The sequence below is a fragment of the Crocuta crocuta genome, unplaced genomic scaffold (assembly GCF_008692635.1).
Source record: "Crocuta crocuta isolate KB4526 unplaced genomic scaffold, BGI_CrCroc_1.0 scaffold348, whole genome shotgun sequence".
NCBI classification, from domain to species: Eukaryota; Metazoa; Chordata; class Mammalia; order Carnivora; family Hyaenidae; genus Crocuta; species Crocuta crocuta.
The window spans coordinates 2,953,254-2,977,633 of NW_027529573.1; the positions used below are offsets into that span (position 1 = coordinate 2,953,254).

The 24,380-nt window shown below is 47.9% G+C and overlaps 1 protein-coding gene across 2 annotated transcripts in view; it reads left to right on the plus strand.

Moving 5' to 3' along the window:
* The window catches only part of AP1B1 (adaptor related protein complex 1 subunit beta 1), a 54,854-nt gene that overhangs the window by 11,878 nt on the left and 18,596 nt on the right, over positions 1-24,380 (plus strand). For both annotated transcript variants that reach the window (XM_077761640.1, XM_077761642.1), the window contains exons 2-11: positions 6,551-6,613; positions 9,959-10,064; positions 13,128-13,263; positions 14,047-14,292; positions 16,064-16,254; positions 17,043-17,264; positions 19,762-19,882; positions 20,351-20,446; positions 21,433-21,548; positions 21,901-22,066. In XM_077761640.1, the coding sequence (XP_077617766.1) occupies positions 6,577-6,613; positions 9,959-10,064; positions 13,128-13,263; positions 14,047-14,292; positions 16,064-16,254; positions 17,043-17,264; positions 19,762-19,882; positions 20,351-20,446; positions 21,433-21,548; positions 21,901-22,066 (1,437 nt within the window). In that variant the 5' untranslated portion in view covers positions 6,551-6,576. The remainder of the gene's footprint in view (positions 1-6,550; positions 6,614-9,958; positions 10,065-13,127; positions 13,264-14,046; positions 14,293-16,063; positions 16,255-17,042; positions 17,265-19,761; positions 19,883-20,350; positions 20,447-21,432; positions 21,549-21,900; positions 22,067-24,380) is intronic.

Sequence of the window (24,380 nt, forward strand, 5' to 3'; positions counted from 1 at the left end):
GAAGTTGGACACTTAACCAACTGAGCCACCCAGGCGTCCCATGTTGTGTCATAATTTTTAAACAAGCGCTCTATGGAAGGATATTTAAGGTGTTTACAGTAGTTTGCTATTACAAAGGATGCTACATGAATAACTAGATCTACATGGTTTTTATATATATAGAATAAATTCCCAAATTGATGTAGAGATTGTAGCAATGTAGACCCTCCTTAGCATCATATGAGGGTATCCCCCATCAGTATGAACATGGAATATTATCAGACTTTTGGGTCTTTACCAACCCAGTAGCTGATGGATGGTATTTCATTATAGTATCAATTTCTCTTACAAGTAAGCTTAAACCATTGTTCTTAATTTTTTGTGAACATATTGCATCCGTTGCCATTCTCCTGTTTTTAGGCACTTTTTATGTATTAAGGCAAATAGGTTTTTGTCTGCAATGTGATTAAAATTGGTGTGTGTGTTGAGCATATTTTTGGGTTTTTTAATTATGTTTTTGGCCATGCAGGGAAACTTCATTTTTATATAATTGAACTCCTAGATTTCTTTTTTTTTTTTTACTTTCTTTTTACAAATAGTTTATTGTCAAATTGGTTTCCATATAACACCCAGTGCTCATCCCCACAANAACTCCTAGATTTCTTGATTTAATGTCATACTCAGAAAGGCTTTATTTCCTCTAGAGAATACAGTTTTCTATTTTTCTTCATCAGCATTGGGTTTTATTTTGTTATTTAAAAAAATTCAATATTTGTATGACTTATATCAAGTGAAATGCTCAGTTCTTAAGTGTATAGTCTGACCAGTATCTGCATCAATAGAGAGATCAATTCTATCATCCCTAGAGTTATTCTTTTTAATGTTTTATTTATTTTTGAGAGGGAGTACGTGAGTGGGAGAGAGGCAGAGAAAGAGGGGGACAGAGGATCCGAAGCAGGCTGTGCTCTGACAGCAGCGAGCCCCATGTGAGGCTTGAACTCATGAACCCATGAACCATGAGATCATGACATGAGCCAAAGTTGGACACTCAACCAGCTGAGCCACCCAGGCACCCCATCCCTAGAGTTCTCTTGTGCCTCGTTCAAGACAGTCCTTAGCTAGAAGCATCCACTGATCTGACTTCTACCATCATAAGATAGTTTTGCTCTTCTTCTTATTCTAGAATTTCATGTAATGGAAGCCCACGATATTTAGTGTTCATACTTGTCAGTGTGCTTTCATTCCCACATTGCCCCCTGTCAGAAGAAGTAAGTGAATTCAGAACAGCAAGTGCTGCCATCCCCATTTGGAACAGAGGAATTGGATCATAGAGATGAAGTAAACTAATATCAGTTCAGTATTCTTTCCTTTAAAATTGTTATCCTTGGGGCACCTGGCTGGCTCAGTGGGTAGAGCACATGACTCTTCATCTCAGGGTCACATTGGGCATGAAGCCTACTTAAAAAAGAATAATGATTAAAATAAAATAATTATTATTAGCAATTTTGAGACCTTAGAGAAAAATTATAATAAATTCAATATTCTTAATGTATTTTTTATAGATTTAAATGCATTTTATTAGCTTAAAACACAAAAAGATTCTTTATCTCTTGTTCATAAAACTACAGTGGGATATGTGAAGACTCACAAATTTAAAAAGAAGACTTTTTTCCTTAAACCTAACTCTAACTCCAGTGGCTAAAATTCAAACTCTTAAGCTGGGAATGTTTTTATGAGTTTCCATTTTCTTCCTAGGACCTCATTTCCCCACTCTTAGATTGCATTACATCTTTGTCCTGGCCAGTGTGTCAGTGTTTCTCATCTTTTTTTAAAAATATTTTTTGGGGGGGGGGGGAGAGTGCAAGTGGGGCGGGGCAGAGAGAGGGGGACGGAGGATGTGAGGCTGGCTCTGAGCCAGATGTGGAGCTCGAACTCATGAACTGCGAGATCAGGACCTGAGCAAAAGTCAACCAGCTGGGCCACCCAGGTGCCCCTTACCAAGGACTTCTTTATAATTCTTTTAGAAAACATAAAACTACTCCATTTCAGGCTTTATTACGCATTTCTTTGCTTTAAGCCTGGTGGCAGGGGAAAACAGGAGTGTAGGTAGGATTTTTTTTTAAGTAAGATTAATAGGGACTCGTCCTGGAATTAATGGATCAAAGTCATTACCTTGCAAGTGTGGGAAGGTAGACTTAAGGTGAGCACAGCATCAGTGGCTCTTCAAAGACAGAACCAGTCTTTCCAGGTGTGCCCCTCTTTAATTTGACTTTCCCTTCCCTTGAAGGCATTCCTTAGCCTGTAAGTGCTGAAAGTGAGGGGTATCCCAGCCCAGAATGCTGTCTCCTTAGCAAAAGTGACTCATCACACTGGCCAGAGCAGTTTCCAAACCAAAAATTGCCTCCAATTATTGCTTTTTAAAGTGCATCCTGCCACTTCCAAAGATGGAATCCAAACCCTATGCTTCTTCTTACCTGTTCTCAGTTGTGGCTCATGTACACAATCAGAGCCATCAAGCAGGGTCTTAGCCCCTTTGGCCTCCATTAGGGACACAGCATACGGTGATAGCTGAGCGGAGCCAGGGAAAGCACCAGCCTTTCCTGGGGCATCTACAAGTATGGTCCTTTAGACCACAACTGCAGGGTTTTTTCCATTCCGTCAGAGAGAATGAAAAAATCTCTTGCACTGACATCTAAGAGGCAACTGCAGAGAAAGGACAGAGGAGATAACCACCCTTAGCAGATCAACAAGATGCAGTTGATCTTCCACAGTAAAACGAGGTCTCTAAAATCTGTGCTCTGGGTGGCTTTGCAAATTGTTTTCACTTTTCCCTACCTCCCCTCCCTCCTTCACTTTATTTTCCTATCTGTATGTGAAACAACTTCAGAGGGATATGGTTTCTGCATCATCACTCCCCTTGGGCCCTCTGCAGAGGGATATGCGAAATAGACACTGCAGAGAAAAGCAGCAGCCAGCACCCGGGCTGGGTAGCAATTTAAGTTGTGAGTAGTTGCTTAGCACCTGTAAAAGGAAGGGTGTCATCAAAGCTCAGCATAATAGGGGTGACAGCAGCTGTAGGGGTTTAATTAGCTGACCCTGCGGCTCTGTTGCTCTTTTTAATCCCCCCAAAAGAGAAGCTTCTTACCCTTTCTTCCACCTGAGCAGTTGCATATGACAGGTCTGTCCCCAGGAGGTTGTGTTCTGGGAATTTGGGGGGCCCCAGATGTATTGTGCCTGCAGATGAGGGGAAAACCCCTAACAGCCTCCTCTGTTGAAGAGAGAATTTCTGGGCACCACAGACATTAGACATCTAAGGTATTTTGCTTTGTGTTCATTTTGATTTCCTTCTGGATTTAACAATGTAGGGGTTCATATGTTACCGCGATTCTTTCGGTCTACAATTTTTAGCCCCTTTTTCTTTAATTGATCCCTCTTCTTAAGCTAAACTTGGAGAAATGGGGTACTTCTGCTTTGGATACCACTGCTGGTTGTGCTCACGCTTGTGACTCCTGACCATACAGCCCTTTGCTGTGTTGCAGACATCCCACGGTCTTGTTACCTGCTCATTCTCAACATTCCAGAAAGAACCTATCAGTTGGTGAGATTAAATGGCTTTATGTGTGCTCAAAAGAAAATTATTTTCAGTATAAGTAAACTGCTATAGGAAACAAATGCTAAATAGTTACATAACCGAGCAATCAGAGAGCAAGCAGAGGCTCCTGGGATGTTCCTTGGCAACTTTTCATTTCTTTTAACAACTATCAACTCAGACCCAACACTGGCCGGGCGCAGAACCCCGGGCTGGGCGTGAGGAGGGAGGATGGATGGACCTATGGACCAGACTGACATGGTGGATCCGTCCACAGCCCTGACTCCTCTGGCCACGACCTGCAAGTTAGAGGCCCCACTGCGGGACTGCCGTCATCAGACACAGCGGTCTCTTCTGCTTTCTCCTGCACCTCCTACAGAAAAGTGCCATCATCCCTTTTTATCCCAAAAGGAAAGAAGAATTGTCATTTTTCTCTTTTTACTGTTTTGTTAGCAAAACCTTTATTCCTTTATTCTAATGGGATCCACAAAGGATGTAAGGCGGCCCCGAGACAGCACATACTTGTTTCCCATTGATTAGTGAGACAAAATGTATGGGTGTCTCAGTTGGGGAACAGTCTCATTGCCATCCTGCCATGAATACAAGCTTAGTCTAGAGAATTCATTTGGGCTGAAGAGGAGCTCTGTCAGCTTTGTTTCCAGAGACTTTTGAAATGATCCTTGATCTCACATCCATCCCACCAGTAACCTCCATCTTGCCCCCACATAGTAATGCATTGAAAGAAGACGTTAGGGGCACCTGGGTGGCTCAGTCGGTTAAGCATCTAACTTCAGCTCAGGTCATGATCTCATGGTTCGTGGGTTCAAGCCCCGCATCAGGCTCTGTGCTGACCACTAACTCAAAGCCTGGAGCCTGCTTCTGATTCTGTGTCTCCCTCTCTCTCTGACCCTTCCCTGCTCATACTGCCCCTCCCCCCTCTCTTTTTCTCTCAGAAATAAATAAAACATCAAAAAATAAAAAAGAAGATATTAATGGATTCTGTGGGGGTTTTTTTAAGTTTATTTTTATTTTTGAGAGAGAAAGAGCATGAATGGGGGAGGAGAGAGGGAGAGAGAGAGAGAGAGAGAGAGAGAGAGAGAGAGAGAGAGAATCCCAGGCAGGCTCCACAGTGTTACTGCAGAGCTTGACACAGGACTTGATCCCACAAACCATGAGATCATGACCTGAGCCAAAAATCAAGAGTCAGACACTTAACTGACTGAGCCAGCCAGGTGCCCTTATGTTTTTATTTTTAATTAATTTATTAAATGTTTTTTGATTTTAAGTTTTTATTTAAATTCTAGTTAGTTAACATTTAGTGTGATATTGGTTTCAGGAGTAGGATTTAGTAATTCATCACTCACGTATAACACCCAGTGCTCATCACAAGTGTCCTTGATGGGTTCTCTTTTTGAGTCTGTTCCGTGGAGGCAACAAAAGGGACAATGTGAGTTTTTTCCATTCAAATTCCCAATTTTGGAGTTGTGATTTTTCTGTACCATGTGAGATTATAGGTAGGACTGAACAGTTGTACTTGAAAGTCTTAACGGTGTTTGGACTGAGTCCTTAACCACTGTCAGGGCTCTGTCCTCCCTTTCAGATAGGGGAAACAGAATTCCTTCATTGATAGAATACAGCTGTTGAGCTCGGGCAGCCCGGAGATGGTCTCCCAGTTTAGCCATTTACAAGCCGTGTTTGGGCAAGTTACTTAACAACCATGAGCCTCAGTTTTCTCATCTGTAAAATAGGGTTAAAACCAGTTATCTTATTGGTAGGATTAAATGAGATAATGTGTATAAAAGCCCTGACTGTAATAGAGGCTCTGTAAATGAAAGCTTCTTAAATGTTAGAACTACCTCAAGAGCCTCTGCCATGTATGCAGCTTACTTGGCCCCTGCATAACGTCTTTAATCTTCCTTCTGTTCATGAAGGAGAACTATTGAAGGTACACAGTAGATATTCAGTAAATGTTGAGTGAACAAGGATGCCTTATTACTTGCTTTGTCCTGTTGCCTTAGAATAACTCTTCACACTGTGACCAAAGTCACATTGGGACATTGGGAGATGTCCTGAGAGATGCTTTGAGGAAACTGGCTGGTTAGATTTCAGGAATGCTAGAGTCTACCGTATACAGATAGATTCTAGCCCTCTAGAGGTGAACAGTGGATACCACTGTTAAGAAGCTCGGAAAAGTTGGGGAGAGAAGAAAGCTTCCCATCTTTTCAAATTTGGCATCTTCCAAGCTTGTTTGATTATATAGCGTCACGATAGTACCTCCATGAGGCTGTGATGAGGCTTTAATGGGTTAATTTGTGTGAAGCACTTAGAACAGTGCTGGGTGGGGTGAGCACCAGAAGGGGTGGCTGTAACTAAGTGCTTTTTAATCTGTGGACTCTTCAGAGTACTTAGCCATTCCCTTATTGATGGGTATTTAAGTGAATTTCCAACAGTGTATTGTTACAGACAGTGCTACAGTAAAACCCTTAAATCTGTGTGCAGTATTGCCCTGGGAGAGAGTCCTGGAAGTAGAACTGCTGGGGGGGTGGGGGGACGCCTGGGGGGCTCAGTTGGTTGAGCGTCTGACTTCGGCTCAGGTCATGATCTCACACTTCATGAGTTTGAGCCCCACTCTGGTCTCTGCTGACAGCTCAGAGCCTTGGATTCTGCTTTGGATTCTGTCTCTCCCTCTCTCTCTGCTCCTCCCCTGCTCATGCTCGGTCTCTCAAAAAATAAAAAAACATTGAAAAAAAAACAAAACTGTTGGGTCAAAGGATATGCATATTTAGAAATTTGATAGTTCCCTCAGAGTGACCTTCGAAAATCTGATCAGCCATTATCTAACAGCTCCTTTTCCCAGCAGAGAGATAAGAAGCTATCTTCCCATACCACATGTGTGCTGGATCCCTCCCTCCTCCTCCTATGCTCTGTAAATGAAAATGGAATGGACACAATGGAAAGTCACCTCTCTCTTTTGTCTTGCAGAGTCTGGCCACAGATAAGGGACCAAAATGACTGACTCAAAATATTTCACCACGACCAAGAAAGGTACTGTTTGTTTCATTGTGGGGTCTCGTCCCACCCTTTCTGTGCCCCACCCTTCTGCCTTCTCTCTGCTAGGGTAGGGCTTGCAGTAGGGGATGGAGGCCTAGAAGAGACTGGTGGGGGCTCAGAGCATCTTTAACCTCGTGGATCCAGAAAATTGAAGTGTTGATGGTATAAGAAATTGACCACTTCTTCTAGATCTCAGGAAGGGAAGAGCATCAGCTGCAAAGTGTAGGAGAAAAGAAGCCTTATTTTGGTCTGACATTGTTAAATAAGAGGGTTTTTTCCTAGAGGAAAGAAAGCACACAATCCTCAGTTACTCACAGTGGTGTGTGTGTGTGTGTGTGTGTGTGTGTGTGTGTGTGTGTCTGGTCTTTACCCATGGGCACGTGTTTTACGTGAAGTCAGATTTATATCCTGTTTTTCATTTCACATTATCTTAAACATTTCCCCATAGTTCTAACGACTCAATGTTAGTCTGCTGAGTTGCTGCACTGAAATGTGCTAAGCTAGTCTTGTAGGGTATGGTGCTTGTTTCTGCTCTCTGGAAAACAGGTGGTTGTAGTGGCTGACGAATGTGCTTTAACCCTGTAAGCTTCTTTCTCACTGGCCCTTCCTTCCTCCCCCTTCCTTCCTTCCATGTGAGATTGACAGAGGCCTGCTGACCAGGTGAAATGAGTGTGTTGTCTTGGCAGCTGAGCCAGGACCTGAAGTCTGCCTCTTATCAAGCACTTTCAGTTATTGATTGGCCAGTTTTTACTAAGCCCATTCCCTGTGCAATGGAGGAGGCCGATTGGAGTCTCTGACCTGGCTTTGCTTACAGTTAAGCAGAGAAGACAGTCTATTAAAAAGAATATGGTAATGGGGCATCTGGGTGTCTCAGTCGGTTAAGGGTCTGACTTTGGCTCAGGTCATGATCTCATGGTTCGTGGGTTCAAGCCCCGCATTGGGCTCTGTGCCGACAGCTCAGAGCCTGGAGCCTGCTTCAGATTCTCTGCCCCTCCCCGTCCTCATGCTGTGTCTCTTAAAAATAAATAAACATTAAAAATTTTAAGAAAAAAATGGGGCACCTGGGTGGCTTAGTCGGTTAAGCGTCCGACTTTCACTTAGGTCATGATCTCGCGGTTCGTGGGTTCAAGCCCCGCGTCGGGCTCTGTGCTGACTGCCACCTCAGAGCCTGGAGCCTGTTTCACAGTCTGTAACTCCCTCTCTCTCTGACCCTCACCTGCTCATGCTGTCTCTCTCTCTCTCCTAGAAATAAATAAAACATTAAAAAAATTTTTAAGAAAAAAATAGTATAGTAATCACGCTAAAGGGTAGATGCTATGACAAGGGCAGTGCCTGGGGCTGTGGGAGGACCTCAGCTAGCTTGATAAGAGGGGGGAGGGGAGGGGAGCTCTTGCTCGGCCCAAGGAAAGCACATGGACACAAGTTACCAAAGAGTGTGATGGAAGGTTGGAGAGGTGTGCAGGGCTGAAGGGGGGTGAACCTATTGCTAAGTGTATTGGGGCATTGGTGGTGGGGGTTTTGTGAGTTTTCTTTTGAGGCGAATGTCTGTAGAGGGATGCCTGGGTCCCAATCAGACATCAGTAATGGTTTTAAGCAAGAGGAGGTCCAAGGCAGATTCTAATAAAGGTTTGAAGAGGGCAAAGATTGGGACGAGGCAGGAAGACCAGTTTTACTAAAGCTCCCATGAGAGATGATAGTGCCTGAGCCAGTGGGGGTGGGGGTAGCCTTGTGGGTAGAGAGAACTGGGTGCCTTGTATGTGACTGAGGCAGTAGGCTTGGTGACCGATTGGATTTGGGGCCCGTTAGAGGAAAGAGATTTCAGAAACAAGATCCCAGGTTCATCTCACCAGCCTTCTTAGAACTGAGGTGACCCAGGCCTAGATCCATCAATTGATGGCCAGTTGTAGAGAATCTGACCAAACTTTAAGCAAAGCAGGGGCAGCCCTACAGCAGGACCCAGGGTCAAAGTCCTCGAGGTCTCTTGGATCCTGCAGCAGGAAGATGTGGCCCCTCAGTGTCTTGGAGGAGAAGGGCATGTGTTCCTTCAGCCCTACGGAGTCAAATGTGAACTGCAAGGTCTGCAGATTCCTCCTGGTTCTGTTGAGCAATATCCTCAGTGTGGCCTTGTCCTGGGCTGGGCTGTGGGACTGTTCTTCATTAACTTTGTTTGCTGTCTGTCATCTTAAGTTCTTTCCTGAACACCCCATCGCTCAGCCATGATAAAAACCTACAAGTTTTCTTTTTCTCACTGTAAATCCATCTAGATTTCTGCTTTATTCCCACCCAGCACTCCCCTTCTACAAAAGAAGGATCTAAGCCAAAGGTCACGTGGCAAATTAATACTAAGAGCAGTCTCCTTTAATGCAGGCTGCTGAGTGCTGGCACTGAGATGAGCATTTTACATCTGAGTGTTAAATGAGGGAATTCACTGCTCCAGTCAAAGTAGAGAGAGTACAGACCCTTGTCCTTGGTTGGTCCGAGCACGTGGGCTTTGGAGCAGACAGACCCAGTTTTGAATCTAGTTGGCCCTACCTGCTACTAGCTGTGTATTCTTGGGCAAGTTACTGAACCTCTCACAGCCTCCAGGTGTTCATCTGCAAAGTGGGAAATGCTGAGTTGTTATGAGGATGAAATGTGAGGTGGAGAGAAGTCAGTGTGGCACTGGGCTTCAAGAGAGGCTCAGGAAATCCTGGCGGCTACTGTTTTGAGGGCGGGAGGCCTGTCTGATTCCAAAGTCTGCCCTTGTAACCCGTCAGTGGGGTTATCTGGGCCCTGAACAGCCCTATTTCCTCATTTGTTTTTTCCAGATCATCAAGTTCTTAAGAACAGTGTATTACGTGCTCGAGCCCTTGCGAGGCAGCTGAATTCCTATTTTCAGAGCTGAGCAACCACACATGGCTCAGGAAGTGAAACCCTGAGTGTGCTGTTTTAACTCGAGGTTCAGGAAAACAGGAAAAGCCAAGCGTGGGAATGGAGCAGATCCCACCCTCTCCCTTCCAATTTTCAGTCCCCAGATTCCATCACACGCTGCCTTGGGGACTTTGGGTGAGGGTGCCTGAGGAGCACTTTCCTCTGAATGTGTTTAACCGTCTGGCTGAGCAGGATCTGCCCTCACACTTTGTCTCAGAAACTTTATAGCTTCCACAGCTGCCTCTGTCCAGCCCAGCATGACCTCGAAGCTTCCCTCTTGATGATTCCTCTCCAAAAAGTTATCCTTCTCTGCTACCTGTGTCACTGAGGCCAAAGACCTAAACAATCTCATTGTCTTGGGATTTGGGGACTGGGAATGGTCCCCCAGTTGGGTGGGGTTGCATCACTCATGCATCCCTCCTTTTTTAGGGGAGATCTTCGAGCTGAAGGCAGAGCTCAACAGTGACAAGAAGGAGAAGAAGAAGGAGGCGGTAAAGAAAGTGATTGCGTCCATGACCGTGGGCAAAGATGTCAGGTGTGCAGACACAGGCCGGGCAGCAGCTGGAGGGGGGCTTCATAGTGTGGGTCTAGTTCAAATCTCTCCTTGAGGGGATCTCTAGGGACCCGTATCTCCCCTTGTTACAGCTCCCTTCCTGAACCTCCTTTCCAAACAGAAGGGCTTTGTTTACAGAGGGGTCCCGTGTGCAGATGCTGCCGGGGTCAGGCGGCAGTGGGATAAGTGAAATCGGCAAGGTCAAAAAGGCAGCAGGCGGTGAAGTGGCTGTGGCGTGAACCCTGTCAGAGACTCCAGAGGATTGCTTCTGGCTGGGGCAAGTGGAACCCAGTTTGGGCACATCTACTGGTTTTCTAAAAGAACAGGAAATCTGGATTTTTTCATCTTAAATCTCACTGTTTTCCATCGCCAGATGATGTTAAACAAACACACGCTGCAGATAAGCGCTGTCCCAGTAACACGCACCTGCACATGGGATTTGTCGACTTTGTCGGCAGTTTGCAGCCTCTCCTTTGCATGTGATGGCCAGAGCAGATCATATGTAGAATTGCTGCCTCTGCTTTGCTCCTGCATTGCCCTTGCGTAGAATGCCCCTTTCCTCGTTTCCATTTACCAGCTCATTTTTCTAACTCTTTTTTTTAATGTGTTTTTTTTTTTTAATTTATTTCTAGGAGAGAGAGAGACAGCGTGAGCAGGGGAGGGTCAGAGAGAGAGGGAGGGACAGACTCTGAAACAGGCTCCAGACTCTGAGCTGGCAGTCAGCACAGAGCCCGACACGGGGCTCGAACCCACGAACCGCGAGATCATGACCTAAGCGAAAGTCGGACGCTTAACCGACTAAGCCACCCAGGCGCCCCACATTTTTCTAATTCTTAAAAACCTATTCAAGGTCTCCCTGCTGCCTTCCGTCGTCACCCCAGCTCGCCGCCCTGAATGTGCAGCACTTGCTGTGTTCTGTCACTAATTCTGGTCCTTTTCTTACATGTACTTGTGTTTCCCTGCCCACCACGTCATAAAGTCCCCGAGGACAGGGACTGGATTTTGTGGCAACTTCATGCAGAGTACTTGAGAGTATGCAGGACACCTTCAGATGTTTTCCTAGCTATTCCTTACAATTCCCATATTGTAGGTAATGATGTTTTCATGGCCAGGGAAACCACATAAAGAAGGAGTATGGTGACTGCACGGCAGTCACGTGGTTAATGACAGACCTAGGACTCATGCCCAGCCTTTCTGAAATCCAAATCAAGGGCGATTCCACCCATACCCTCTCCTCTGTGCCTCAAGGCCTGGAGCAGCTCATCCAAGTCCCATGTCTTGGTCACATTGCTCAGTACTTCTCCATGGATTGCCCTATCCCTTGGCCACCTCAGCAAGGGACCCCCCTGACAGGGCCACAGAAGAAACAGTTCTGCAGAGAGACCTGCTGCAGACAGAGTGGCAAAGGGATCAGGCATCTGCTGGAAAACTGGGCCTCCTTCCAAGTCAGAGCCTTTCAGGACAAAGCCGCTCTCCTTTAACTAGAACACCTCCTCACAGAGGAAGCATCTTGTTCTTCCGTCTCAAATGAACTTGTGCTCATGTGGCGTGCTCATCAGCTGCCCCTCCTCTCCACCCCCTCTTGCTTCCTGGTTCTTCATCTTTCAAGGTGATGCCTCAGTTTCAGCACCAACTGGCCATTGCCTAGGGGTCTCAGGAAGACTTGAGAGGGGAGGCGATGATTCCAGAGACAGAAAATAGGCCTCTAACTAAGCATATTTCACATCTCTGGGGCGCCTGCATGGCTCAATCGGTGAAGTGTCTGATTCTTGACGTCGGCTCAGGTTATAATCTCATGGTTCTATTCACGAATTGGAGCCCGCATCTGCTGATAGCACAGAGCCTGGTTGGAATTCTGTCTCCCTCTTTCTCTCTGCCCCTCTTCTGCTTGCTCTCTATCTCTCTTTCAAAATAAATAAACTTAAAAAAAAAAAAAAAACCCAACTTTTTTTTAGGGGCACCTGGGCTGCTCAGTTAGTTGAGCGTCCGACTTTGGCTCAGGTCATTATCTCGCAGTTCATGAGTTTGAGCCCCACATCAGGTTCTGTGCTGACATCTCAGAGCCTGGAGCTTGCTTCAGATTCTTTGTCTCTCTCTCTCTCTTCTCTGTGCCTCTCTCTCTCTCTCAAATAAAAAAGCGTTAAAATTTTTTTAAAACTTTTTAAAAAAGCATATTTCCTATCTGAAAGGGCCTATGACTCTGGACTGTGGTGTACCATGTTGGGAGGGGCTCCCCCCGGATTAATAGCAGTCACGAGCACAGGCTTTAGAGCCAGGCCTGGCTCCTCAGGCAAGTTGACACTTACGAACCTCATGTTGTCTTCTGTAAAATGAGGATAATAGCCTGGCTTCTTGGGACTATTAAATGAGACCATGTATATAAAGCCCTTAGCGCCAAGCCTGGTATGTAGCATGTGCTCCACACATGCTGGCCTAGTTTTTAGTGGGTACCTGAGCTGGCCATTGTGGTCAAAGTAGCATGGCCCATCCCTGCTTCCTTACAACCTTCTGGACCTAACACCCTAATATAAGGGGCCATGCTCAGTATCAGGGAAGGAAAACAGTTGTTTTCAGGTATTCGGCATGTCTTGGATGTCAAGGACCAGACACCTAAAATATGTTGTCTTTCATTATCATAAAGGCCCTGTGTAATGGGGTTTTGTTTCACCTTTCCTTCAGGTGAGGAAACTGAGACTTGGTAGGAAGATGAAGGAGTTTTCCCAACTTCATACAGCCAGCGCTAGACAGACCTGGGGTTGAGCCAGGTCTTATGGGCTACAGAGCTCGTATGTGAATGAACCCTGTGACAAGAACGGAGGACTTTGCTTTTCAGATCGACTTTTGGGTTCTGTTTCTACGAATTAGTGTTCTTGGTAACAGAGCAGAGCTAATGTCCTCCCTTTTACTAGGAAGTCCTGTTATCTTTTTACTTCCCTCCTATCCGCTATCTCTGTGTCCCACATCCCCCCTCCATTCCCCATTAGCTGTTTGAAAAATCTTCCTTTCTTCAGCCTTATCCACACTCACACCATTTTGACTTTCCAGTGCCCTCTTCCCCGACGTGGTGAACTGCATGCAGACGGACAACCTGGAGCTGAAGAAGCTGGTGTACCTGTATTTGATGAACTATGCCAAGAGTCAGCCCGACATGGCCATCATGGCCGTCAACACCTTTGTGAAGGTGAGTGGGAGCTTGGTGGAAGAAAGAACAAAAGGGCCTGGGTGCTCAATGCTCCATCTCCCTTCCATCTCTTGGGATAGGACACTATGGCCCTGAGCAAAAACACTCAGGCTCCTTTCTAGTCCGTCTGACTCCTAGCCTGAGGGCTGCCTAGTCCTCCAGCAGAGGGCTCCCACTCTCTCAGAAAATCAGTTGCTACAGACCCTGCTAACTCATTCCGCATGAGGTGGCCTAAGGCCTATTGATCCCCATGTCCCCCTGGGATGCACCATTGCCCTACATCCTTTGCCAGGGCAGGATTCAGAAAGCATCTAAGAGCTTCTGTGTTCCCCTTCTAGACTTTGTCCTTTTCTGTGTTTTCCATCCTCCAGATTAAGGAGCAAACGAGAACTTGAAGTGTCAGTGCTGTGTACCCTTAGAAACTTCCTAGCTCCCTTCGCCCTGTCAGTGCTCAGATTTGGGCACACGAGGGGTTCTGTGGGTTATGGTGCTGGATGGATGTGGGTTTGAATCACAGCTCTGCTCTGTGACTGGGCAAGCTCCCTGTCTTCCTGGGAGCCTCAGCTGCTCCACCTGTAAAATGGGAACAGTATTGTGTGTCTGCTGTGAAAATCAGAGGCAACCTCGCACAAAGCCCCAGCACAGTATCTGGCAAATGCTGGCTGTCCCTACATGGCACTTATTGCCGGCACTGGTGGCCACAGTTGGTGGGAGACCCCATGGCAGCACCTGATGTTGCTCAGTCTGCCCCTGCTCCCCTGGCCAATGGCTGATTCTCCTCAGGACTGTGAAGATCCCAATCCCTTAATCCGGGCCCTGGCCGTGCGGACCATGGGCTGCATCCGCGTTGACAAGATCACAGAGTACCTGTGTGAACCACTCCGGAAGTGCCTGAAGGATGAAGACCCTTACGTGCGCAAAACGGCAGCCGTGTGCGTAGCCAAGCTCCACGACATCAACGCCCAGCTGGTAGAGGACCAGGGCTTCCTGGACACCCTTAAGGACCTCATCTCTGACTCTAACCCCATGGTAAGCCGTTGCCACCCACCATGCCAGTTCCTTTACTCACTGGGTTGTTTGGGAACACCTCGGCGTGACCCTCCACCAGGCACTCTGGCTCCTGGAAGTCCGAGCCTTGCTGGAAAGGCTAATTGTTCGCCTCCCTACAGTGGTTTGGGAACCATCTTTGGAGTGAGCTAGACCTGAATTGCCTTCTCTGCGCCCATTCTAACCTGAGCTATGCGACCTTGGGCAGGCTGCCTGACTTTCCAGAGCCCTCTTTTTTTCATCAGTAAGATGGATCTAATTCTCCGTGGCTGGCAGAAGTGCTGTGAGGCGTAACCTGTGAAGGTAATGTGCCTGGCATGGCCTGGCACACAGTGGGCATGCAACGAAGACTAGTGCCCTTCTTCCCTTTCCTGTCACTCACTGTCACTGTCACTGTCTTACTGACACCATCAGTGAGCTCTGAATGTGAGGTACTTTTCCCTTCCCCACATCTTTGCAGGGTGCAGAGGGTCACTCTTGAAGTAGCATAGCCTGGAGGACAGGGCACCAGGGTGTGGCTGGGAAGGAGCTCCTCTCCTCACACACAGGATGGGAGCGGTTCAGAGCGGCAGGCCCTGTTTAAAGTGAAATGCACAAAGGTGCCTGGCTGGCTCAGTGGGAGGAGTGTGCGACTTTTTTTTTAATGTTTACTTTTTTTTAACGTTTATTTATTTTTCAGAGAGAGACAGAGCCTGAGGGGGCAGGGACAGAGAGAAAGGGAGACAGAATTTGAAGCAGGCTCCAGGCTCTGAGCTGTCAGCACAGAGCCTGACGTGGGTTTTGAACTCACAGACTATGAGGTCATAACCTGAGCCATACGCCTAACCAACTGAGCCACCTAGGCAGGCACCCCTAATGTTTATTTTTGAGAGAGGGAGAGATGGAGTGTGAGCAAGGGAAGGGCAGAGAGAAGGAGACATAGAATCTGAAGCAGACTCCTGGCTTAGTGCTCACAGCTCTGAGCACAGAGCCCGACGCAGGGCTCCATTTCATGGACCATGAGATCATGACCTGAGACAAAGCCAGACGTTTAACCAACTGAGTCACCTAGGCACCCCAGGGAGTGTGTGACTCTTGATCTCAGGGTTGTGAGTTTGAGTCCTATGTTGGGTGTAGAGATTACTTAAATAAAACTTAAAAAAAAAGTGAAATGCATAAACCCCTCAGCCCAGCCATCCCACTGTGTCCTGCAGAAACACTGATCACACACGGGTGCAGAGTGGCCAGCACAGCACCGTTTGTTACAGGGAAAAGTTCAAAACCCTGCAGAACACACATAAAAACAGCTCTTCTGGTGAAAATGGGTTGAGAGCCCAGTGCTTCACCTGGCAACCCCCCTGGACTCCAGCCCCCATCTGTTAGCAGCAGCCCTGGGGGGCTCTGCAGAATCTTTTAGCTCCAAGAAGCACCCTTGACAGCCCCTGAGTGAGCTGCTGTAGCTGGTAGACCGGAGCCGTGTGTTAGGTAGCTAGGAATGCTTTCTGTTGCCGGGCATTTGGAGCCGATCTTTCCTTTGTTTCTTTTGTTTTGCCTCTTTTTTTTTTTCACTGGTTATGGGCACTTAGGTTTGTTCTGCTTTACAGGGGAGTCAGTAGGGTGAATGCTCAGAGAGGGTTTCGATGCTGCAGACTTTGCCCATCGGGTCCTGTCCCTTTCAGGATATTCAGCCTCTGACCGGCCAGCATGATTACCCCCAATGCCCCGTGGCCCGAGCAGCGCCCCCAGCCTCTGCCTCTTCCACCCTCTCAACCAGGTGGTGGCAAATGCAGTGGCTGCCCTGTCAGAGATCGCCGAGTCTCACCCGAGCAGCAACCTGCTTGACCTGAACCCGCAGTCCATTAATAAGCTACTGACAGCCCTGAATGAGTGCACCGAGTGGGGCCAGATCTTCATCCTGGACTGCCTGGCCAACTATACGCCCAAAGATGACCGAGAGGCCCAGAGGTGAGCAGGCTGCCCCTTGCTTGCCAGTCCAGTGGGACCTGATCCTTGCACGGCTCCAACCATGAGCTGGGCCTCAGACCTCTACTGGGCCCTCCACCAGGGCTCTGCCCCACAGACACATCTCAGGGGAGGCCAGAGCCAGGCAGTCAGCTCCCTGCTCAGCATGGTACAGACAGAACAGAAGCCAGCGCCTGATCTGGTTGCTGACAGAGACCCTGGTCACCTTGGGCTGAGTAAAGGAGGTGGATAGTACCAGAGTCACCATTCGTTGGATTCTTTCTGGGTGGCTGGGTCTCTGCTGAGTGCTTCCAATACATTAGATGTTCCTTAACGCACCTCTCTGGAAGCTGCCCCATCATTGTCTACATTTTACAGGTAAGGAAACACTGGCTTAGAAGGTGGAAGAAGTCATGCAAGTCACCCGCCTGGGTCTCCCCTGACCTTTGGTCTTAACCATCATGATACCTTGCCCCTTTTGAATGCCCTTGCAGCGAGGGAAGGAAGGGATTTGACAGTTACCCAGTATTTATTAATTACCATGCACCTTGCTTGGTGCTTTATGTGATTTATCTCATGTTAGCCCTCAGCAACCCTGTGAAGTTGGTACCCTCACCTCTGTTTTCTAGATGAAGAAACTGAGACTCTTGAGTGGTTTTAACCTCTCAGTTAGCAAGCAGCAGAAGCAGGATCTTGATCCTATTACAGAAAACATACTCCCTCAATAACTAAAAACAGGGTGTTTCCCTTGTCTGTCTCTCCTGTTTGTCCCCCCTTGGAATGGACCCCAGCATCTGCGAGCGGGTCACCCCCAGGCTCTCCCACGCCAATTCTGCTGTGGTGCTGTCTGCTGTGAAGGTGCTGATGAAGTTCATGGAGATGTTGTCCAAGGACCTGGACTACTATGGCACACTGCTCAAGAAGCTGGCCCCGCCCCTGGTCACGCTGCTGTCGGCCGAGCCTGAGCTGCAGTACGTGGCCCTGCGCAACATCAACCTCATCGTACAGAAAAGGTACACGGGCTGCTGCACACGTGCTGTGTGCACTCGGGGTCAGGGGGCATCTCCTGCTGGGGTCAGGACACGAAAGGGATGCTGCCCTGTCACCATGCAGGAAGTCTCAATAGCTTAACCCAGAGTCTTAGCCACAGGCAGCTTTGTTCCCCAAGGGATATTTAGAAATGCCTGGAGACATTTTTGGTTGTCACACTTCGGGAGGTGCTACTGGCACCTAGTGGTTGGAGGCCAAGGATGCTGCTCAGCGGTGTACAGCGCACAGGACAGCCTCCACCTGCAGAGAACTCTCCATCTGTGAATGCCAGTAGTGCTGAACATGAGAAACCCTGACTTCGCCTAATCAGAATAGCAGCTCAGGTAAAGAGCAGCGTGGTGCTTCTTACCCACAGACCAGAGATAGCTCCACAGTCCACAGAACCCTCCTGAAACAGGGTGTAAGATTGTGTGTGTGTGTGTGTGTGTGTGTGTGTGTGTCCGTCCCTAAGGACAGAGTCTATGAGTCTATGGCTTTAGCCAAATTCTCTGAGATTGGAGGACTTCAAAGTGGTGAGGTGCTACAGACTTTGCATCGGCCTTGGGGCTGAGGAGGGGAATGTGAAAGTCACTCAGACCATTTCTGTTCGCCCTATGGGAACGATCACAGCTGTAACCCCTGCTTCTAAGGGAAGGTACCTGATAGCCAGGGTTGGTGGCACTGGAAAATAGCTAGCAGTGTGAGTCTGAGAGGCCCAGAACAGGAGGGTTCCCTGGAACAATCCAGAGACCAGACTGAGGCTGGTCAAATGGCTCTCTCAGCAACTAACTCGTGAGCATCCATGCATTCTGGCGGCCCCCTTGCTGGGAGGGGGGTTACGTGGAGGACAAGGGCCTCTTGTAAACATTCTTTCTTGGAAAATAGCACAGCTCTGTGTCCTTGAAGCATCATTCTGGTTCTTAGGACACTCTTGGGGGCCTAGAGATGGCAACGGAATCGTGACCGTTGTGAAGGTTTGGGAGGCAAATTTGGGAAAACTTTTTGAGTACCTACACAGAGCCATGAGATTGGTGATTCATTCATAGTTGTGGTGTGGGATTTACTGAGGTGCAGCGACCTATACGTCCTGATAAGCGGGAAGGGCTCCCTGTGCTATATTTAACGTGGCAAATCTCTTAAGAAGTTGACTGCGTTGCCTGGACACCACCTGGCCCAGTCCCAACATGACTGGGCAGCTTTTGTCAAGTCCTGATTGCAGAAATCAGCCTTCCTGTCCCCTAGCTTGGGATCCTGTGTCCCCCATCAGGCACGACAAAGGCTCCTTGCTTTTCCAGGACCTCCCTGTGGCTTGTACAGCAGCACTGAGTACTACCTGGGTAGGGTCCCTCCTTCCTGTCTGCTGTGTCTTCTCCCCTCCTGCTTTTTCCTTCCTTTCTTCTGTTCTGGAAAGGGCATAGGAGTTGGGGGTGGTGACTCTCACTCTCACCCTGACTATACTAGGTGTGTGACCTGGTGTAAGCCCCTGCACCTTTCAGGTTTCCTCATCTAAGAAAAACGAGGTGGGTGGCACCCATTGAGGAAGGGGCAGTGACACTGGTGACAGCTCCTGCATAGCAAGTGCCTTCTTGGAGGCTGGCGTCGATCATGCTAGATGCTTCCTGTCTACCTCTCACCCTGTAGGTATCTATCGGGGTCCCCGGGACCAACCCCATATTCCAAGATTCACTACAAGGACTCGTGGGAGTCAGCATATAGTTGTTCTCACGGCTCAGAAATAGTGTGGACATTGGAAGGACACACAGGTGGAGTCTGGAGGAATCCGTGTACAGGGAGGAGGTCATGCAGAGCACACTCTTCCCCCAATAACAAAAAATGCAGCAACTTGTGTGTAATTTTTCTGCCCAGGGATGCCTATTGGAGACTCAGCGCCCTAGGTTTTTATTGGGGGCTGGTCACAGAGGCACCTAGCAAAATTTCAGACCCCCAGAAGGAAAGAGGATATTCAGCATAAATCATATTATTTATACAAACAGTGTAAGCACAATTAGCCACCTTTATCATTTAGGGAACAATGAGAACACTCCCGAAAACTGAGTTCCCAATGCCAGGCCTTTTTAGGACTGCAGACTGAGGCCTGCAATAGTAACGCTTCCTATATACTGTCATTTTGATTTCATGAGTGGGGAAGCAGAGGCCTGAGGTCACAGGCTGGGTTTGGCACAAGGTCTGATTGCCACACCTGTCACCTGGTGCCTGCTACCTCTCAAATATGAGCTGTCTCTTGCTCATATTCCCTCTTCCCTTCCTGGGATATGATTGGTCATAAATGGCCACTCAGAACCTTCCTCAGGCCAGTCAGTGGATCCTCGCCCAGAAATGTGCAGCCATGGCAGTGACTGCCGTCACAGATGTCAGGGTCTACCTCAGACCCCAGAAATGCCCCAGTAAACATGGAAGGGGTTTTCTCATAGGGCTTACACCTTGCTTTTTGCTTTTCGGACAATCCTGTCCTGCCACCAGGCCTGAGATCCTGAAGCACGAAATGAAGGTCTTCTTTGTGAAGTACAATGACCCCATCTACGTGAAGCTGGAGAAGCTGGACATCATGATCCGTCTGGCCTCCCAGGCCAACATCGCCCAGGTCAGCAGAGGGCTGCAGCCAGCGGCGGGAGCTCTGGTGTTGGACAGCACCGCCGCCGCCACGCCGTGGTCTCGGAGCAGGCCGCCTTGTCTCCCCATTAACGGTTCATCTCATGAAGAGTGCCTAGCACGGGGCTCCAGAAGCAAGCAGTCAGCAACTCTTACTGACATTTTTATGATTAAGGCATTTGTGCTCCCTGTCACTTATCATCTATCCATAGAAAAGTGGTAGTTAGGTGGCCGTGTTAGCTAGATCAGCCTAAAGAAGGGTTGTCCAGCCCTGCCAACTAGTCCTTCCCTGCTTTCCTCTTGGGCTACCTGACAGTTCTCTCCTTCCCTTGGCCCTTCCACCTCAAACAGGAGGCAGACTCTCATCCTTCTGGGGTCTGTGCATACGCATTGTCTGGGGTGCTGGTTGCCCTGTCAGATCCCCCCAACTCCAACCCCATCTTCTCTGTTTGGGCCACAGGTTCTGGCAGAGCTGAAAGAGTATGCAACAGAGGTGGATGTGGACTTTGTACGGAAGGCTGTGCGAGCCATTGGCCGCTGTGCCATCAAGGTGGAGGTGAGGCTCTGGAACTCTGTCCTCTGGTGGGGAGAGGGAGGGGAAGGAAGCTGAAACCAGGAAACCAGTCTGACTAGCAGAATCGGCCAGTTGCTCATGGTCCAGGAAGGCCTGAGGGTCACCCCTGGAGACCCCAAGGCACCCATTTTGCGGATCTGATTAGGCTCCTCTCTCTGTAATCGCCTTCAGGCCTTCAGGTTGTTGCAGATGAAACACACCCATCTGTAACTGTGGGCTCTGCAGCATTAGCTAAGATGGTGCAGCAGCCCCAGCCAGTGGTGGCCCTGGTAGACCTCGCTTTCAGTCCTTAGAGTTTGGGGATGGGGCTCTGCCCGCTGTACATTTTAGCAATAATCATGATTTGACTGTGCAAACATCCTTCTATCCATGCTCCCAAGGGCTGTCCAGGCCCCTGTGTCCTGGTATTTCATCCTTCCCATTCTCTGCCTATGGCATTGTTCCTTGACCAGTGAGGTGACTCTCCTTAAATTAGTCCTCTGGGGACTGAGAGATCCTGGGACAGCTGGTCACCTCAGCCCAGCCTTTGAAGCATTTTCCCCTTGCTGCTTATGATGGCATCCTGAGAATCTCTCCCACGAGGGCACTGGTGAAACTTGGGGGTTGGGTTCAAATAGAGACTTTCTGGTTTCGGTCATAAGACCCATTTTGAGAAACAAGTAGAAGAGAGGTGGTATCAGCCTAAAGCATAGTCATTCTCCAGGCTTGGCCTGGAGACACTGCAAATACCCTCCTCACTCTCAGGAGCTCTGCTCGCCTTCTCAGTCTATCTCTCTGTGTCCCTGCCATCCCCAGGCTGTCATTTTGCATGCAGTCTCCCACTTGTTGTCTGGGCAGCGTGTTCTCCTGTTTTCCTGCTGTGGCAAGGAAGGGGGCAAGGCATGGCTGAGCCCTCGGCCAAGGCATGGTCATTAGAGGTTCTGTTGGGAGTGGGTGCAAGGGCCTTGCCCACATTCCTCTCCCCACAGCAATCTGCGGAGCGCTGTGTGAGCACGCTGCTGGATCTCATCCAGACCAAGGTCAACTATGTGGTGCAGGAAGCCATCGTGGTCATCAAGGACATCTTCCGCAAGTACCCCAACAAGTACGTGCCCACCCCTCCCAGTGTGAGAGTGATGTGGCTCTTGCTGGGGACAGGGGTGTTGGGGAGGAAAAGCAAGAAGGAGCCTCTCCCCTCTTCCTTATTTCTCAGCCATAAATGGCATATTCTCAAAAGAAAGCCATTGTTTTCTTTCTTATTTTCCTGAGCTGCTGCTCCTCTGCTCCCCACACCAAAATAAGCACTAGAATGTAACAGATAAACTCAAATCCCATTGCTCGCCACCCTCTCAGAGCTTTGTGGGACAACGTCCTGTCTCTCTTGGCCCCTACTGGGCCTCCCCTGGGCTCCTCGGCTCCTTCATTGCTCATATGCTGGCTGTGTGCCCATCTGTCAGGTACGAGAGTGTGATTGCCACGCTGTGCGAGAACCTGGACTCCCTGGATGAGCCTGAGGCCCGGGCTGCCATGATTTGGATTGTAGGCGAGTACGCCGAGCGAATCGACAACGCTGACGAGCTGCTGGAGAGCTTCCTTGAGGGCTTCCATGACGAGAGCACCCAGGTGAGCTGTCCAGTGGGGTGACTTGGGCCAGGGTGTGGGTCATGACTGTCGGCTTGGCACCACTACAGTCCATCCTGCCCTGAAATCCTCCCCTCGGGCAGCAGGCCTCAGGGCCCTGCCCTTCACAATACAGCATTGACAGTGTGGACAGGTAAGTGATGTAGGGCTGACAGGTGTGGCCCCTTTTCCTCTCACACTGCAGTACCTAAAGGGGTACTGTGAGGACAGTCTGTGATGGTAGGCAGAAGTTTAATTAATTGGGTTTAATTTCATATTTATCTTTGGATAGATAATAACTTTGCCCTGGCTCAAAATTGAAAAAATATGAACAGATATATAGTGAAAAGTCTTCCTACCACTTTTCCTGATGGATGACCCCGTTCTTTTTTTTTTTTTTTTTTTGAATAATTTTTGTAAGTTTATTTATTATTGAGGGGCAGAGAGAGGGAGACACAGAATCTGAAGCAGGCTCCAGGCTCTGAACAGTCAGCACAGAGCCCGACACAGGGCTCGAACCCACAGACCCACAGACCATTAGCTGAAGTCAGACACTTAACTGACTGAGCCACCCAGGCACCCCGACAACCCAGTTCTCCTCACAGAGATCATCAGTGTCATTTACTGGTTTCTTGGGGATACCTTTACAGTTAGTATAGGAATACAATACACACTCCTATGTATAAGTAAACATATACATATGTAGTTGTTTCTTATTATTCATGGTACTTATGTTCTATAAAGTCACTGCAAACATTGAATTAGCAAGTTCTGAACCCACTGTTTCTAAGAGAAGTGTAGAGTTCTTGGGTTCCTACAAGCCTTTGATTACAACAGTTTCATCAATCAATATATAATCTTGTTTTTTGTGTGTTCCTGTTTAGGGACACTTTAATATATATTCTTGATTCATTCACATTGAACTCATGGCCACAGTACTATAACTCACACCTGCACGAAGCTTAACTAACATACGTATTTTCTCCATAAGGCACATCACAGCCTCCTTGCACTTGGGAACACTAGATAGCACTTCAGTGTTACACTTGGGGACCATTTTTAAACAGTGAAATCACCAAAAAAAAAAAAAAAGTGAAAAATGTGGTATTAAGTAGATTGTGAAAAGGCCACTTATTTACAGTAGGAGAGCTGAACCAAGGCAGAGTATCACCTCCTTTGGTCTCAGCTGCAAGTGTGTATCTCGGGCAACTTGAACTTTTCGCTGCTCTGCACTTTGCTGTTCAAGATCGTGAAAGCCCCCCAGACATTAATTCTGGGGTTACAAGTACATTTTAGGAAATAGGCAAATTTGAAATATGGACTCTGTGAATAATGAGGCTCAACCATGTATATATTGCCTCTCATTTATTTTTAGACACTATCATGGGGCGCCGACTGGCTCTGTTGTCACACTGACAATGCAGAGCCTGCTTGGGATTCTCTCTCTTTCTCTGTTCTTCCCACGTGCGCTCTCCCTCTCTCTCTCTTTCTCAAAATAAATACATAATCTTTAAAAATAAATAAGTAAGGTGCGCCTGGGTGGCTCATTCGGTTAAGCATCCATCTGATGTGGGCTCAGGTCATGATCTCTCGCAGTTTGTGAGTCTGAGCCCCATGTCAGGATTTATGTTGATAGCTCAGAGCCTGAAGCCTGTTTCAGATTCTGTGTCTCCCCCTCTCGCTGCCCCTCCCCCACTCATGCTCTATCTCTCTCTCTCTCTCTGTTTCTCTTTCAAAAAAATGAAACATTTAAAATAATCAAAATAAATAAACACTACTGATCGCACACTATACACTGTCAAATTGTATAATACCTTGCCTTTTTCCCTTAAAAATCTATCCAAAGGCCCTGCTATTACTAATTTATGGGACTCTGCAGCTGCATACTGCCATGTTTATTTCACCAGCCTCCCCTGATAGATATGAAAGTGTCAGTCTTCTGCTCTTTTAAATCAATACTACTGTGAATAACCTGTGTAGGACACATCTGCAAGTCTAGCTGGGGCATAAATCTTTAGATAAATTTTTTTTTTGATGTTTATATATTTTTGAGAGAGAGACAAAGTGTAAGCAGGGCAGAGAGAGAGGGAGATGCAGAATCTGAAGCAGGATCCAGACTGTGAGCCGTCAGCAGAGAGTTCGATGTGGGGCTCGAACCCACGAGCCGTGAGATCATAACCTGAGCCAAAGTCAGATGCTTAACCGACTGAGCCACCCAGGCGCCCTCTTAGATAAATTCTTTCTGGTAGAAGGGGCCGTGCGTTGGTGATGCGAGTAGCTGTTCCACATTTCTCTTGATGTAGACAGCATTCTGGTT